The sequence below is a fragment of the Oryx dammah genome, unplaced genomic scaffold, assembly GCF_014754425.2.
Source record: "Oryx dammah isolate SB20612 unplaced genomic scaffold, SCBI_Odam_1.1 HiC_scaffold_17, whole genome shotgun sequence".
In the NCBI taxonomy this organism is placed as follows: Eukaryota; Metazoa; Chordata; class Mammalia; order Artiodactyla; family Bovidae; genus Oryx; species Oryx dammah.
Window position 1 is genome coordinate 16,928,887 of NW_024070201.1, and position 17,347 is coordinate 16,946,233.

Sequence of the window (17,347 nt, forward strand, 5' to 3'; positions counted from 1 at the left end):
CCAGGAATCAACTGGGGTCTCCTGCATTGCAGGTGGATTCTTTACCAACTGAGCTATCAGGGAAGCCCTGACCATGAAATGAATGTAAATAGAAAAAAGCAGACATTACCTATCCAAAACTATTTTTAAAACTACATAAATTATAACATTTTAGGTGATAAAAATTGTCCCACAGAAACCAGCTATGAAGTAGAACACAAATACAGCAATTCAGACTGAGTTCTGTGTTCTCACACAACCATGTGGGGTTATAAAACAAACTTGAACTGAAAATTTTAAGAGCTGAGGAGAGAAATCAACAAAAGTTGAGGAAATAATGAAATGAAGATTGAACTCAGAAAACAAATAAAACAAGACAGAATTATATCAGAAATCAATCATCTTAATAGATGGAGAAAAGACATAGGATCTTTCCAAAATGAAATATAAAAATGAAAATATTATTCTTTAAACTGGTAAAGACCATCTATAAGTCTCTTAGCAGCTATATCCCAGTAATAATATGTTGGAAGCATTCCATTTAAAATTGGGACTAAGTATCTGTTTGCACGCCTCATTTCAGTTTCCAGTAGGTTTAGAAATTTGTTGCCTTAGAATTACAAGTAGTATACTTATATTTTATATGTGGTTATATCTCACTTTTTATCCCCAATCCTACATATTTTTCTTCCATATGAATATTAAGGAGTTGATCCATTTTATAGGTCTTTTCACATAATCAAGCTATAAAAATTACTTGGATACGATTTATCAAAATATATTAGAACCAACTGTGCAATACAGATTCATAGCCTTCGATTCATATATTACACAGAAAATGCTAAAAGTACACAGTCTAAGTTTTTATTTCAAGAAATGAGGAAAAACCAGCCAACTAAACTTAAAGAAGGAAGGAAAGACAAAATTAATGAAATACAAAATAATTGGAAATAGAAAAAGAAAACAGGGAAAAATTAGTTATTCAGAAAAAATAATATTCCTTTTTTTGTTTTCTTTTTGGTCTCCAGTTTATTTTGTTCTTTGGTTTCTTAGTTCTTTTATTAGATTCTTAGTTTTTAAATTCTTTTCAACATTTTTCTTTACAATCAAAGCTTTCAAGTAATATTTTTTTTCTTTAGTTCAGTTGCTTAGTTGTGTCCGACTGCTTGCAAGCCTATGAACTGCAGCACACCAGGCCTCCCTGTCCATCACCAGCTCCTAGAGTTTACTCAGACTCCTGTCCATTGAGTCGGTGATGCCATCCAACCATCTCATCCTCTGTCATCCCCTTCTCCTCCTATCTTCAATCTTACCCAGCATCAGGTCTTTTCAGATGAGTCGGCTCTTCACATCACGTGGCCAAAGTATTGGAGTTTCAGCTGCAGCATCAGTCCTTCCAGTGAATATTCAGGACTGATTTCCTTTAGGATGGACTGGTTGGATCTCCTTGTAGTCCAAGGGACTCTCAAAAGTCTTCTCCGACACCACAGTTCACAAGCATTAATTCTTAAGTGCTCAGCTTTCTTTATAGTCCAACTCTCACATCCATACATGACTACTGGAAAAACCATAGCTTTGACTAGACAGACCTTTCTTGGTAAAGTAATATCTCTGCTTTTTAATATGCTATCTAGGTTGGTCATAACTTTTATCCCATGGAGCAAGTGTCTAATTAATTTCATGGCTGCAATCACCGTCTACAAATCTACAGTGATTTTGGAGCCCAAAAAAATAAAGTCAGCCACTGTTTCCACTGTTTCCCCATCTATTTGCCATGAAATGATGGGATCAGATGCCATGATCTTCGTTTTCTGAATGTTGAGCTTTAAGCCAACTTTTTCACTCCTCTTTCACTTTCATCAAGAGGCTCTTTAGTTCTTCACTTTCTGCCATAAAGATGGTGTCATCTGCATATTTGAGGTTATTTGTATTTCTCTCAGCAATCTTGATTCCAGCTTGTGCTTCATCCAGCCCAGTGTTTCTCATGATGTACTCTGCATACAAGTTAAATAAGCAGAGTGACAATATACAGCCTTGATGTACTCCTTTTCCTATTTTGAACCAATCTGTTGTTCCATGTCCAGTTCTAACTGTTGGCTCCTGACGTGAATACAGATTTTTCTAGAGGCAGGTCAGGTGGTCTGTTATTCCTATCTCTCAGAATTTTCCACAGTTTATTGTGATCCACACAGTCACAGGCTTTGGCATAGTCTTTTGCATTCTGTTGTTTTTCTCTGTTTCTTTGCATTGATCGCTGAGGAAGGCTTTCTTGTCTCTCTTTGATATTCTTTGGAGCTCTGCATTCAAATGAGTATATCTTTCCTTTTCTCCTTTGCCTTTTGCTTCTCTTCTATTCACAGCTGTTTGTAAGGCCTCCTCAGACAACCATTTTGCCTTTTTGCATTTCTTTTCCCTGGGGATGATCTTGATCCCTGCCTCCTATATTTTTTTCTTAATGCCACTTATATAGTCACCATAGGTTTTGTGGTATGAAATGTTCTTCTGTTTCTTTCTTGTTAGTAATTTTTTCTTTAATCCATGCATTATCTAGGAACTGAAATTTCTATATAGTAAAGTTTTAATTAGTTGTTTATGGATTATAATCAGTGGAACAACCTATAAAATTATTTTTAAAAAAATTTTGTGTGTTTGCCTGAGCTCTTAGGAAAAATTTATCTTCCTGTGATTTGCAAGAATCTCTGCCTAGTAAGTCATAGACATTAACTTTTTTATTTTTTGTTCTGTGCCCCTTGGTTTATGGGATTTAAGTTCCCCAACCAGGGATTGAACCCAAGGTTCAGTAGTGAGAGCACAGAAACTACCAGGGAATTCCTCCATTAATTGTATTTTTAAATTCCTGCATGTCTTTAATTTTTTTCTTCTAGATTTTAAATGTTGAGAAAGTCTCTGGCAGACACTGTTGATTATGCTTTTGCCTTGCGTTCCTCCCACTATGGAGGCTGGATAATTTAATATTCACTTCTTGCTGCTAAGGTGGCTGGGCACATTACACATTCTGGCAAATACACCTATCGGAGGGCATCTAGGAAGTTTTTTGCTTTCCAGATGAATTTACCTAATGTGCTTGGCACCTTCTTCCCTTTCTGCCTTTGACCTAACGTGCTAGCACGTTCCGCCTTTAGGCTAACATGCTAAAGCGACAAAAGTGGAGAGAGAAAGGTCTTGATGAGTCTCTGAACAAAACACTAGCCTCTTCCTACTTCTAAATTTCTTGTTATATAAGAAAAAGAATCTAGTAATCTAAGCCATTGTTGATTGAGCCTAATGTTTTCATCCTCCTGATATAAGGATGTTTTAAAGTGTTCAAATATGTTGTTTTTACATTTCTGTTTGTTTTGCATTTTACTATGTATATTTTTGGTGTAAATAAATGGACATACATTAATAAATGATGCTTTTTTATCATTACATGATGTTCCTATCACCAATCCTTATAACTTTAAATTCTTCTTTGGATGATGCTAATATTGCCACTCTGCTTTCTTTCAGTTTATACTTGCCTAGTATCTCTTAAGCCATTAAATTTTTTTTTTCTGTAAAATTGTACATTGCACAAAATTTATCATTTTAGCCATTTTCAAGTGTATGATTCAGTGGCATTGAGTTCATTCATAATGTTGTACAAACACCAACACTCTCCATTTTTAGAACATTCACATCTCAAGCAGAGGCTCTGTACCAATTAAACAATAACTGTACCTCTTTCCCCCAGCCTTTGGTAACCTTCATTCTCCTTTTTGTCTCTGAGTTTATCTATTCTAGGTACCTAACAAAGTAGAATCATAGTATCTGTCCTTTTGAAAGGTATATTCTCTTGTAATGGGATGGTTTATTTAGGTTTAATATTATAACTGACATACTTTTTATTCCTGCTATAATTTACCACTTATTAAATACTATTGTCTCTTTATTTTTCCTTTTCCTTTTTTTGTTAATCTGAAAGTTTACTTCCATTAGTGGTTCCTTTCTGCTTTCACTCTCAATCAGAAGTATATGGTATTGGACCTTCCCTCATGGTTAAGAGTCCATGCTTTCACTACAAAAGGCGCCAGTTCAGTGGCTCAATCCCTGGTCAGAGAAGTAAGATCCCACATGTCCTGCCATGTGGCAAAAAAAAAAAAAAAAAAAAAAGTAATATATGGTACTACTGTTAATTAAAAGCAGAATACCTATTTTTTGCATCACGGTCACACTATTTCTCTTTTCTTTTTAACCTAAAGAAGTTGAAACCTTTGAAATACTTCTTACCTCTTGCTTCTTTTCTCATCCTTCTGTCTCTCCACTTAAAACCTTAAAAAAGTTTTTTACTTCATCATTCTCCCATTTCCCAGCTCCTTGACTTTTTTAATATACTTAAGTATTTAAAAACAATTTCCTTTACTTTAAAAAAAATATTTATTTTTTGGTTGCATTGGATCTTTGTTGCTGTGCATGAGTTTTCTCTAGTTGCGGCAAGTGGAGGATACCTTGTTGTGATGTGGTGGCTTCTCTTGTTGTGGAGCATGGGCTCTAGGCACGCAGGCTCATTAGTTACAGATCAAGGGATCATTAGTTGTGGATTGTGAGCTCTAGAGAACAGGCTCAGTGGTTGTGGCACATGGACTTAATTGCTCCGTTGCAAGTGGGATCTTCCCAAGTCAGGGATTGAACCCGTGTCTCCTGCATTGGCAGGCAGATTCTTAACCATTGGACCACCTGGGAAGTCCAGCAGGTTCCTTTTTTAAAAGCACTTTGATTATATGTTCCAAGAGAGTGTGTTCTTATTCATTCAGACTTAATTTCAGATGTTTATTGCTCATCCATTCCTTCCCTTTTACATTGAAGTGCCACTTGATGTAACACACGAACCAGAACTACATGCACTTTCGTGGGTAAATATCAGTAACACGTTGAGTAAAAAAAATTATTTGAAAATATTATTTGATATATTTCTGTAATCAGAAACCCTCATAGTATGTTGTAAAACTTGAAAACCCAAAACAGCAAATTCAGACTTGGTTACTTTTGGGGAGGAATGAGAGGGTAGGATTAGAGAGAGGAACATAAAGGGCTTTAAGGGTATTATCATATACTTCTCACGAATTAGATTAGTCAAAAATTCTTCTGGGTTTTTCCATAACATCTTACAGAAAAAACCCAATGAACTTCTTGGCCAGCACAATATATATTATATTCCTCAAAATGTGTATGAGAATTGGCCTGGAGCCTCAACATGTTCTGTCGCCTGGTGGTGAGAAGTATTGTGTTTCAGATAGGAAAGAGTGTATTGATGGTCTTCTTCCACGATATAACAACATACAGAAGTTCCTGGAAGCTGAGGAAAGGGAGCTGGGGAAGACATGTGGATCACAAGTTTGGCTCTTTCTTGGGTGCCCAGCGCCACACCGTTCTCTCTTGCCCTAACGAGACTCAGGTCACATTTTAGCCTTTCTAGCATGTGTCACAGTGGGTCGAGTAAGCAGGGATACTAATCCCACTTGTTCTTTGAGATAAACTTAGAAATCATCTCTTCCAGGGAGTCTGCCCCTTTTCTCTTTACCTCTCATTTCCACCCTTTGCTTTGCCTTGGGTTCCTAAACCATCTTGTGTTTATAGGCTTAGTAGTTGTAAACTTATTGAAATATAATCAATCTATTTTTGTATCAGTTTTTGCTTTTAAACTCTAGATTTCTTTAGCCATGAGGCGAGATTGCAGAGGTATTACAGAGGTCAGTTAACTATTTTGTACTTTATTCAAAGAACAATAGGAAACCATTGGAAGATTTTAAATATAGAGGTGGGCATGCTTGCTAAGCCGCTTCAGTGTGTCTGACTCTTTGTGACCCCGTGGACTGTAGCTTGACAGACTCCTCTGTCCATGGAATTGTCCAGGCAAGAATACTGGAATGAGTTGCCATTTCCTCCTCCAGGGGATCTTCCTGACCCAGGAATCAAACCCTGAGTCTCTTAAGTCTCCTGCATTGGCAGGCAGGTTCTTTACCTCTGGCGCCTCCTGGAAAGCCACAGATACAGAGGCAGTAAGATGTAATTTGAATTTTATGAAGATCATTTTAGCTACTGTTGGACTGTTGGATGGATTGGAGAGGTGTAAGAGTAAATTAAGAGAAAACAGTTTGATATGGGCTCTGGAGCCCAGTTGCCTGTGTTCACTGTATACTAGCTGTGTAATCTTGGGAATGTTACATAACCTTTCTCTGCCTCAGTTTCCCCATCTCTAAGATAGCAATAAAATTGTACTATATCAGAGTTGCTGTGAAGGTTGAGTTAAAACAGCTTAGAATAGTATTTAGCATATAGTAAGCAGTTGGGAGGAGAAGGCAATGGCACCCCACTCCAGTACTCTTGCCTGGAAAATCCCATGGACGGAGGAGCCCGGTAGGCTGCAGTCCATGGGATCGCTAAGAGTTGGACACTACTGAGCAACTTGACTTTCACTTTTCACTTTCATGCATTGGAGAAGGAAATGGCAACCCACTCCAGTATTCTTGCCTGGAGAATCCCAGGGACGGGGGAGCCTAGTGGGCTGCCATCTATGGGGTCGCACAGAGTTGGACACAACTGAAGCAACTTAGCAGCAGCAGCAGCAGCAGCAAGCAGTTGGGAAATAGATGGGCAAACAGTGGAAACAGTGGCAGACTTTATTTTTGGGGGCTCCAAAATCACTGCAGATGGTGACTGCAGCCATGAAATTAAAAGATGCTTACATCTTCGAAGAAAAGTTATGACCAACCTAGATAGCATATTCAAAAGCAGAGACATTACTTTGCCAACAAAGGTCCCTCTAGTCAAGGCTATGGTTTTTCCAGTGGTCATGTATGGATGTGAGAGTTGAACTGTGAAGAAAGCTGAGTGCCGAAGAATTGATGCTTTTGAACTTTGGTGTTGGAGAAGACTCTTGAGAGTCCCTTGGACTGCAAGGAGATCCAACCAGTCCATTCTAAAGGAGATCAGTCCTGGGTATTCTTTGGAAGGAATGATGCTAAAGCTGAAACTCCAGTACCTTGGCCACCTCATGCGAAGAGGTTACTCATTGGAAAAGACTGTGATGCTGGGAGGGATTGGGGGCAGGAAGAGAAGGGAACAACCGAGAATGAGATGGCTGGATGGCATCACAGACTCGATGAACGTGAGTCTGAGTGAACTCTGGGAGTTGGTGATGGACAGGGAGGCCTGGCGTGCTGTGATTCATGGGGTCGCAAGTCGGACATGAGTGAGCGACTGAACTGAACTGAAGCAGTTGGAGGGCTTTCCCTGGTAGTTCAGATGGTAAATAATCTGCCTGCAATGCAGGAGACCTGTTTTTGATCCCTGGGTCGGGAAGATCCCCTGGAAAAGGGAGTGGCAACCCACTCGAGTATTCTTGCCTGGAAATCCTATGGACAGAGGAGCCTGGCAGGCCCCAATCCATGAAGTTGCAAAGAATCTGACACAGCTGAGCAGCTGACACACAAGCCGTTGGATGAGGCTTCTCAGGTGGTGCTAGTGGTAAAAAAAAAAAACCTGTCTGCCAGTGCAGGAGATGTAAGAGATGTGGGTTCGATCCTTGGGTTGGGAAGATCCCTTGGAGGAGGGCATGGCAACCCACTCCAGTGTTCTTGCCTGGAGAGTTCCATGGAAGAGGAGCCTGACTGGCTACAGTCCTTAGGGTCGCAAAGAGTCAGACATGACTGAAGTGATTTAGCATAGCACGAGCAGTTGGATGTTACCTATTATGTTATTTAACAAATATTTGTGTGCTTGACTACATCTACTCTGGACCAGATACCACTATTAAGCTGAATTTAACCAATGATGAAAACAAGTTCAAATTAATATATAGACAAAACTTTGGGTTATGATTATGCCCCTAAGAATCTGAATATAAAACAAACTATTTGGCCATTATTATATGTTAGGATTCTAGAGATAATTTTTTTGGCCTTTTTTTTCTGCTTTTTTAAAAAATCATAATGTAGATTTTAAAATGTATATAGGGCTCTATAAAGTACTGGGGAACATTTGTTGAGTAAGAGAATCCCCAGTATAAGACTATATTCCCTGGTGGCTCAGCTGGTAAAGAACCTGCCTGCCAATGCAGGAGACACAAGAGACTGGGGTTCAGTCCCTGGGTGGGGAAGATCCCCTGAAGAAGGAAATGGCAACTTTTCTAGGCAATTTTTGCCTAGAAAATTCTGCAGAGGAGACTGTGGGGCCCCAGTCCATGGGGTTGCAAAGAGTCAGACTCGACTAAGTGCTTGTGTGTGAGTGTACACACGTACACACGGTATAAGACTCTAGCTTTTGTTATGTTTCCCTGCTCTACTATGTAGTAATTAAAAAACTCATTCTGTGAACATGTATTAATATTAAATATGTTTCTATAATGAATGACCTTTTGGGTAAAATATGTCAGCTTTAGAGTTTAAAGAGCTTTTGTTTCTGTTTATTTGTTGTTGTTTAGTTGCTAAGTCATGTTTGACTCTTCTGCGACCCCACAGACTGTAGTCCATCAGGCTGCTGTGTCCATGGGATTTCTCAGGCAAAAATACTGAAGTGGGATGCCATTTCCTTCTCCAGGGGAATCTTCCCGACCCAGTGATCAGACACAGGCAGATTCTTTACCACCAAGCTGCCAGAGAAGCCCTCTATTTTTTTATTTGAATCGATTATAGTTTTGTGTTTTTTTCCCAAAAAGTTAAATTTTGTATCTTGTTGTATTAGAAAGTTGAAATAGTCACTCTTTTCTTTCTTTTTTTCTCTTAATTTTTTTAGATTTATCTTTTAAATGGACTGTAATTGCTTTACAATGTTGTGTTAGTTTCTGCTGTACAGTAACGTGAATCAGCAGTGAGTATATGTGTATTCTAAATAAAGGAGGCACAGTGATAATTGATGTGTAAATGTGATGAATATTTGGGAGAAATTTGGAGTTTTGTTGTAATAGTATTTAAATTACTGACTTTCTAAAAACGGATAGTTTATATATATATATATATATAGTGTTATATATTAAAGAATTTATAGTTGTCTTTGCACAAGAAAATTTTGGTAGTATTTAACTTTGGAAGTCTGATTCGGAGATACTTTTGTAATTTATAAATTTAATCAAAACAGTTGCAAAGATTTAAGGAAAACAGTAACAAAGAAAATAAAAATAGAAGCAAGTGTACCTGTATGAGAAACCTTACAAAGAATGCTTGGTTCATATGAATGGATTCAAGCACCCTTAGCATGATCCATGGAAACCATATTGAAACAAAACAGTTTTGTGTTTGTTCTTGTTCCGGTGTTAATGTTTGTTTACCTGCTTTATTTTTTACAGGGATGTACATGCAGTCTGTCTCTGGGATGATAAAGGCCCAGCAAAAATTCATCAGGCTTTAAAAGAAGATATTCTTGAGTTTATTAAGCAAGCACAGGCAGTAAGTTTTACGTCTATATATTGTTTAAGACTTTACTCAGTATCATCCTGAAGTAATTTTAAAATATCACATAAACTTTTGACACACTTGCTAATTAAAATTTTTTAATGAAATGATAGTCATTTATTGTTTTCTCCTCCCATAGTGGGATTTCTTTCAAACAAATATTTAGTTATCTCAATTAAAAGATGCTATAAAGAATTTCATTCTTATACATTCTTTAGAATCCCCCCACCATTATTATTGGCCATACATCAGTCCACATAAATCTTTTTTTTTCTCCCAATTAATACCTCTTTTCAGGCTGACAGTAGTTTTTTCAATTCTGAATAATTGTCTGACTGTATAATTCTTGGACTGTCTTTTGCATTGCTCCTGCTGAGCTGAAATTCAGTATTCTTGGGTTGGTACTGTGTACACATGTTTAATATTAAAATGAAGGCAGAGCTCATTTAGGTATTTGTTTGTTTTGTCTTTACTGACACTGTTGTCTTTTGGGAAAAATTAATGCAGAGGTAAAGTGTTATTTCAGATCAACTCTGGCATCACTGATGCATTGTTTATCACTTTGAAGAAAGGCCTAAGAACATAAGGTTCTTTCTATAAAATAAAGTTTGAAAAATAGAGTTAGGATTTCTTATTCTTTATTTGAATTTTTGCATCGTTATCTTGTACAACATTAGTAAAATGTCAGAAATTTTGTTGAATATTAATGTGTTAGCAGTTGGAAATTAAAAATGAATATATGACTTAAAGGAAGATACTGAAATTGAGTGTATGATTGCTATATATTTAATTCTGATGAAATAAGGATGATGTCACATTGGATATGACTTACAAAATGAAATGTCTTATTGTTGATACCATTAATTCTGCCATGTTGATCAGTGATTTTTTAAAAATTAGAGTTTTATAAGAAAATTATAAAATTATAAGAAAATTATCTTTTAATGAAAATAAATCATCTCAAGTTTGCTTAGAAAAATTAAATCTTTCAATATCACAGTTTAATCAAAACATACATTTTTCTAGAACTGTTTAAGGAAAAATTGTTTCTTCTTGAATTGGAAAGCATGTCAGCTTATCTGTTAATGACTTTTGATGAAGATAAATCATGTTATTTCAAATCAACAAAGTATTATTCTTTAGTTTCTGGAAATGGGCTCAGAAAGAATCATCTTAGAAATATTTAGAAATATATTTCATACTAGAAAACAAAATATCTTCAGTGTTTCACTGTAACCTGATCTGAAAAGTTTGGAATGCAGGCCTTAGCAAGAACTTGAAGCTAGGATTTAGCGCCAGTAATTCAGAGCAGTTAAATTTCAGGACCAGCAGTGCCAAACATAAGTATATAATTTTAAAACATTTTAAAGAAGATCTAGCTTTGTGAGTTTAGTAAACTCAATTACTAGACTAATTGAGCTTATCTTGCTGCTGCTGCTGCTAAGTTGCTTCAATTGTGTCCGACTCTATGCGACCCCATAGGCGGTAGCCCACCAGGCTCCCCCGTCCCTGGGATTTTCCAGGAAAGAACACTGGAGTGGGTTGCCATTTCCTTCTCCAATGCATGAAAGTGAAAAGTGAAAGTGAAGTCGCTCAGTCGTGTCCGACTCTTAGCAACCCCGTGGACTGCAGCCTACTAGGCTCCTCTGTCCATGGGATTTGCCAGGCAAGAGTACTGGAGTGGGGTGCCATCGCCTTCTCCGGCTTGTCAGGAAGGACCAAATCTCCCAAATGGGACAGGTAGTGAGCATTAAAATGTTTATTATAGCATTATTTTAAATGACAAGGGAAGTAAAAATAAATGTGCAGTGCTTAGAAAGTTATTAGGATATTGAATTTTTTTCTTTTTTAAAGATTAACATGCTGCTAAGTCACTTCAGTTGTGTCTGACTATGTGTCAACCCATAGACGGCATCCCACCACGCTCCCCCTTTCCTGGGATTCTCCAGGCAAGAACACTGGAGTGGGTTGCCATTTCCTTCTCCAGTGCATGAAAGTGAAAAGTGAAAGTGAAGTCGCTCAGTCGTGTCCGACTCTTAGCGACCCCATGGACTGCAGCCTACTAGGCTTCTCTGTCCATGGGACGTTTGAGGCAAGAGTACTGGAGTGGGGTGCCATTGCCTTCTCCGAAAGATTAACGTAACTCTCTTATTTGTACATAATTCTGTGACTTAGCATTTTGGGCTAGGCTCACCTGATTTTGCCTAAGCTTATTAATGTGGCAGCAGTAAGGTGGTGGATCTGCAGGAACTGGATGGTCTAAGAGAGCTGTTTTTGTATTTTTGGTGTTTGGCACTGTACTGACTTCCTTCTGGGGCTTTTTCCCCCTCATGTGGTTTTTCATTCTCAAGGAAACCAGTCTTTGAGGTGATAGTGGAGTCTTGCAAACCTCTTGAGATTTTGGCTCAGAAGTATCAGAGTCACATCTGCATCATTCTATTGATCATAGTTAATCACAGGACTTGCTAAAGTCCAGTGAAGAAATAGATTAGGATCTTTTTTAAAAAAAATTGAGATAAATTTGCATACCAGAATATTCCTTTTAAAACCTTATAATTTTGTGTGTTTATTGCCTAATTTTAGAATATTTTTATCAGCCCAGATTGGAGAAGGAAATGGTAACCCACTCCAGTATTCTTGCCTGGAGAATTCCATGGACAGAAGAGCCTGGTGGGCTACAGTCCGTGGGGTCACAAAGAGTCTGGCAAGACTGAGTGACTAACACATACATCAGCCCAGATATTAATAGAAACTCTGTACCCATTAGCAGTTACTCCCCCATAAACTCCCCCTTCCCTTTGGCAAACAGTAATCTACTTTCTGTTCCTGTGGATTTATTTATCCTAGACATTTCCTATAAATGGAATCCTATAATATTCGGCCTTTTATGACTAGCATCTTTTGCTTGGAGTAATGTTTTTCAAGTTTCATCTATGTTGTACCATTTAGCACTATTTCATTCCTTCTTATGGGTGAGTAATACTCCACTGTATGAAAGTGAAAGTGTTAGTCACTTAGTTGTGTGTCTGACTCTTTGTGATCCCATGGACTGGAGCCCACCAGGTTCCTCTGTCCATGGAATTCTCCAAGCAAGAATACTGGAGTGTGTTGCCATTTTCTTCTACAGGGGATCTTCCTGACTCAGGGATTGCATCCAGGTCTCCCACACTGCAGGCAGACTCTTTACCAACTGAGTCATCAGGAAAGATCTATTCCATTGTATGACTATGCTGTATTTAGTTTACCTGTTTGTCGTTGATAGACATTAGAGTGTTATTACTTTTTGTCTATTTTGAATAATGGTGCTGTGAACATTTGTGTACAAGTTTTGTTTTAGGTATAATTGACATATTATGCTAGTTTCAGGTATACAGCATAGTTATTTGATATTTTTATATTTTGTAAAATGATATGTACGTATTGCAAAATGATTACCACAATAAGTCTACTTCATATCCATCACCACACATAGTTACAAAATATTTTTCTTATGATGAGAACTTTCAAGATTTACTTTTCTTAACAGCTTTCAAATGTGTGCTATTCTATTGCTAACTGTAGTCACCATGCTGTATTGAGTTGGCCAAAAGGTTCCTTTTGTTTTTAAGTAAAAATAAGAGACACATTTTTCATTTTCACCAAAAACTTTATTGAACAACATATTCACTTTGTTCATTTGTTGTTGTTGTTTAGTTGGTAAGTCATGTTCAGCTCTTTGTAACACTTTTGATTGGCAGGAGAATTTTTTATTGCTGAGCCACCAGGGAAGACCCTTTTATGCCAGTACCATACTGTTTTAATTCTAGCTTTGTAAAGTAATTTGCAGTCAATAAGCATGATGCCTCCAGCTTTGTTGTTTCTCAGGACTACTTTGGCTATTCAGGGTCTTTTATAGTTCTACAAATTTTAGTATTCTTGGTACTATTTCTGTGAAAAATGTCATTAAAATTCTGATAGGTATTATAACAAACCTATACTACTTTGAGTAGAGGGGACATTTTAACAATAGAATTTTAACAATCTGTAAGCACAGAATATCTTTTCATTTATATGTGTCTTAGTTTCTTTTATCAGTGTTTCAGTGTAGGTCTTTTACCTCTTAAATTTATTAATATTCTTAGATATTTTGTTCTTTCAGACGAGATTTTAACTGGGATATTTTTCCCCTAATATCTTTTTGATAGTTTGTTATTAGTATATAAAAACTCAGGAGATTTTTATATATTGATTTTTCTATCCTGCAACTTTACTGAATTTATTTATTTATTAATGGAGTCTGTAGTATTTTCTATATATAGTATAATGTCATCTACAAGTAGTGACAGTTTTACTTCTTTCTTTCAAATTAGGGTGCCTTTTATTTCTTTTTTCTAACTAATTGCTCTGGATAAGACTTCCAGTAGTGTTAGATAGGAATGGTAAGAGTAGGCATCCTTGTCTTATTCCTGATCTTAGAAGAATAGCTTTCAACTTTTCACCGTTGAATATAATGTTAGCTGTGGGCTTGTTCTTTATTAAGTTGAGGTACATTCCCTCTATACCCACTTTGTTGAAAGTTTTTAATCATAAATATATGTTGAGTTTTGTCAAATGCTTTTTTCTGTATCCATTGAGATGATCATAGTTTTAATTCATTTTTTTAATGTGGTGTATCATATTCATTAATTTGTAAGTGTGGACCCATTCTTAAATGCCTGAAGCAAAATCCTACTTGATCATGGTGTATGATGCTGTGGAATTTGGCTTGCTGATTTTTTTTCAGAATTCCTTATATCAACATTCATCAGCGATTCTGATTTGTAATTTTCTTTTGGCATCCTTGTCTGATTTTGGGATTTGGGTAATGCTAGGCTAATAAATGAGTTTGGAAGTGTTCCCTCCTATTCTGTTTTTTAAAAGAGTTTGAGAAGGATTAGTATTAGTTCTACTTTTTTTTTTCCGTGTATTGGTTTTGCCATACATCAACATGAATCTGCCACAGGTATACACGGGTTCCCCATCCTGAACCCCCTCCCTCCTCCCTCCCCATACCATCCCTCTGGGTCGTCCCAGTGCACCAGCCCCAAGCATCCAGTATCATGCATCAAACCTGGACTGGTGATGCGTTTCATATATGATATTATACATGTTTCAATGCCATTCTCCCAAATCATCCCACCCTCTCCCTCTCCCACAGAGTCCAAAAGACTGTTCTATACATCTGTGTCTCCTCTGTTGTCTCGCATGCAGGGTTATTGTTACCATCTTTCTAAATTCCATATATATGCGTTAGTATACTGTATTGGTGTTTTTCTTTCTGGCTTACTTCACTGTATAATAGGCTCCAGTTTAGTTCTACTTTAAATGTTTGATAAATTCAGCAGTGAAACCATCTGATCTTGGACTTTATTTGTTGGCAATATTTTTTTCTACAAAACGCATTTGTAATTGGTGGATTAGAATGAAAACTGTTTCCTTTTCCATTTGGATCTGTGTTTGTTTGTGAGCTTTTTTTTTTTTTTTAACTTTTTATTTTGTGTTGGGATATAGCCAGTTAACACTGTTATGATAGTTTCAGAGGAGCAGAGAGGGACTCAGCCATACATATACATGTATCTGTCTCCTACAGAGTCCCCTCCCACCCAGGCTGCCACATAACATTGAGGAGAATTATACAGTGCTTTTTAGTAGGCCCTTGTTGGTTATCCATTTTATTATTTTTAAAAATGTATTTATTTTTAACTGAAGTATAATCGCTTTATAATATTATGTGGGTTTCTACCATACATCAATACTATTTTAAATATAGCCGTGTGTATATGTCAATCTCGAACTACCTACTTATCCCTTCCCCCACTGCTGCTACTGCTGCTAAGTCACTTCAGTCGTGTCCGACTCTGTGTGACCCCATAGACAGCAGCCCACTAGGCTCCCCTGTCCCTGGGATTCTCTAGGCAAGAACACTGGAGTGGGTTGCCATTTCCTTCTCCAGTGCATGAAAGTGAAAAGTGAAAGTGACGTCACTCAGTCATGTCTGACTCTTTGCGACCCCATGGACTGCAGCCTACCAGGCTCCTCTGTCCATGGGATTTTCCAGGCAGGAGTACTGGAGTGGGGTGTCATGGCTTTCTCCATTCTTCCCCTACCCCCTTGCAACTTTAAGTTTGTTCTTAAAGTCTGTGAGTCTGTTTCTGTTTTGTAAGTTTATTTGTATAATTTCTTTTATTTTTTTTAACATTTAGATTCTAAATCTTTATTAATCTTTTTAATAGTATCTTCCACCTTTCTTGTTTTGTTTGTAGTGGATTTCTCCATCCAGAAACTGATCAGCCAGTTCTTTTTATTTTGGATACTTAGTTTATTTGGACTTTATTTTGAATTATACTTTGGAGTAAGGATCTAACTTCATTCTTTTTCCAAAGAGCTAACCAGTTTTCTCAAGATCATTTTTTTAAACTTTTTGTTTTGTATTGCAGTATAGCTGATTAACAGTGTGGTAGTTTCAGGTGAACAGCAAAGGGACTCAGCCACATATATACATGTATCTGTTCTTCCCCAGACTTCCCTCCCATCCAGACTGCCACATAGTATTGAACAGAGTTCCATGTGTTATATAGCAGGTATTTTTTGGTTATCCATTTTAAATATAGCAGTGTGTACAGGTAACCATAAGTTTGTTCTTTTAAGTCTATGGGTCTTTCTGTTTTATAAGTAAGTTCATTTGTATCATTTCTTTTTAGAGTCCATATAGAAGGGATGTGCTATGATATTTCTCCTTCTCTGTCTTCCTTCACTCAGTGTGACAATCTCTCGTTCCATTCATGTTGCTGCAAATGGCATTATTTCACTCTTTCTAATGGCTGAGTAATATTCCATTGTATATATGTCCACATCTTCTTTATCCATTCCTCTGTTGACTGGCATTTAGGTTGGTTCCATGTCTTAGCTATTGTAAACAGTGCTTCAGTGAACACAGGTGCATGTATCTTTGCATCATTTTTTTCTCCAGATACATGCTCAGGAATGGGACTGCAGGGTCATATGGTAGCTTTATTTATTTATTTTTTTTTTAAGGAACCTCCATACTGGTCTCTATAGTGTATCTACCTGTTTACATTGCCACCAACAGTGTAGGAGGGTTACCTTCTCTACAAACTCTTTCCAGCATTTATGTTTATGGATTTTTTGATGATAGCCATTTTGACTGGTGTGAAGTGATATTTCATTGTAGTTCTGGTTTGCATTTCTCTGTAAATTAGTGATGTTGAACATCATTTTATGTTCTCTTGGCCATCTGTATGTCTTCTTTGGAGAAATGCCTATTTAACTCTTCTGCCCAATATTTGATTGAGTTGTTTGTTTTGATGTTGTTAAGCATCATGAGGTATTTATAAATGCTGGAGACCCTTGTTTTCCACATCATTTCCCAGTTTGTGGGATCTCTTTTTGTTTTTCTATGGTTCCCTTTGCTGTGCGAACCCTTTTGCTTTAAGTACATCCTGTTTGTTTATTTTTGCTTTTATTTCCATTATTCTGTGAGATGGATCAAAAAAGATATTGCTGCCATTTATGCCAGAGAGTGTTCTGCCTCTTTTCCTCTAGGAGTTTTATAGTATCTGGTTTCACATTTAGGTCTCCAATCCATTTTGAGCTTATTTTTGTGTATGATATTAAAGAATTATCTTTTTTTTTTTTTTTTACACGTAGCTGTCCAGTTTCCCAGCATCATTTGTTGAACTGTGTCTTTCCAACATGTAGTCTTGCCTCTTTTGCCATAGATTAATTGACCGTAAGTGCATGGATTTATTTCTGGGTTTTCTATCCTGTTCCATTGATTTATATTTCTGTTTTTTGTGCCAGGACCATACTGTTTTGATAACTGTAGCTTGTAGTATAGTCTGAAGTTAGGGAGTCTGATTTCCTCTAGCTCTGTTTCCCAAGGTTGCCCGGCTTTCAGTATC

The 17,347-nt window shown here is 37.1% G+C and overlaps 1 protein-coding gene across 1 annotated transcript in view; it reads left to right on the forward strand.

Annotated features, from left to right (window-relative positions):
* The window catches only part of CUL5 (cullin 5), a 128,356-nt gene that overhangs the window by 45,108 nt on the left and 65,901 nt on the right, over nt 1-17,347 (forward strand). The window contains exon 3 of the mRNA XM_040257920.1: nt 9,302-9,401. Coding sequence (XP_040113854.1) covers nt 9,302-9,401 — 100 coding nt within the window. The remainder of the gene's footprint in view (nt 1-9,301; nt 9,402-17,347) is intronic.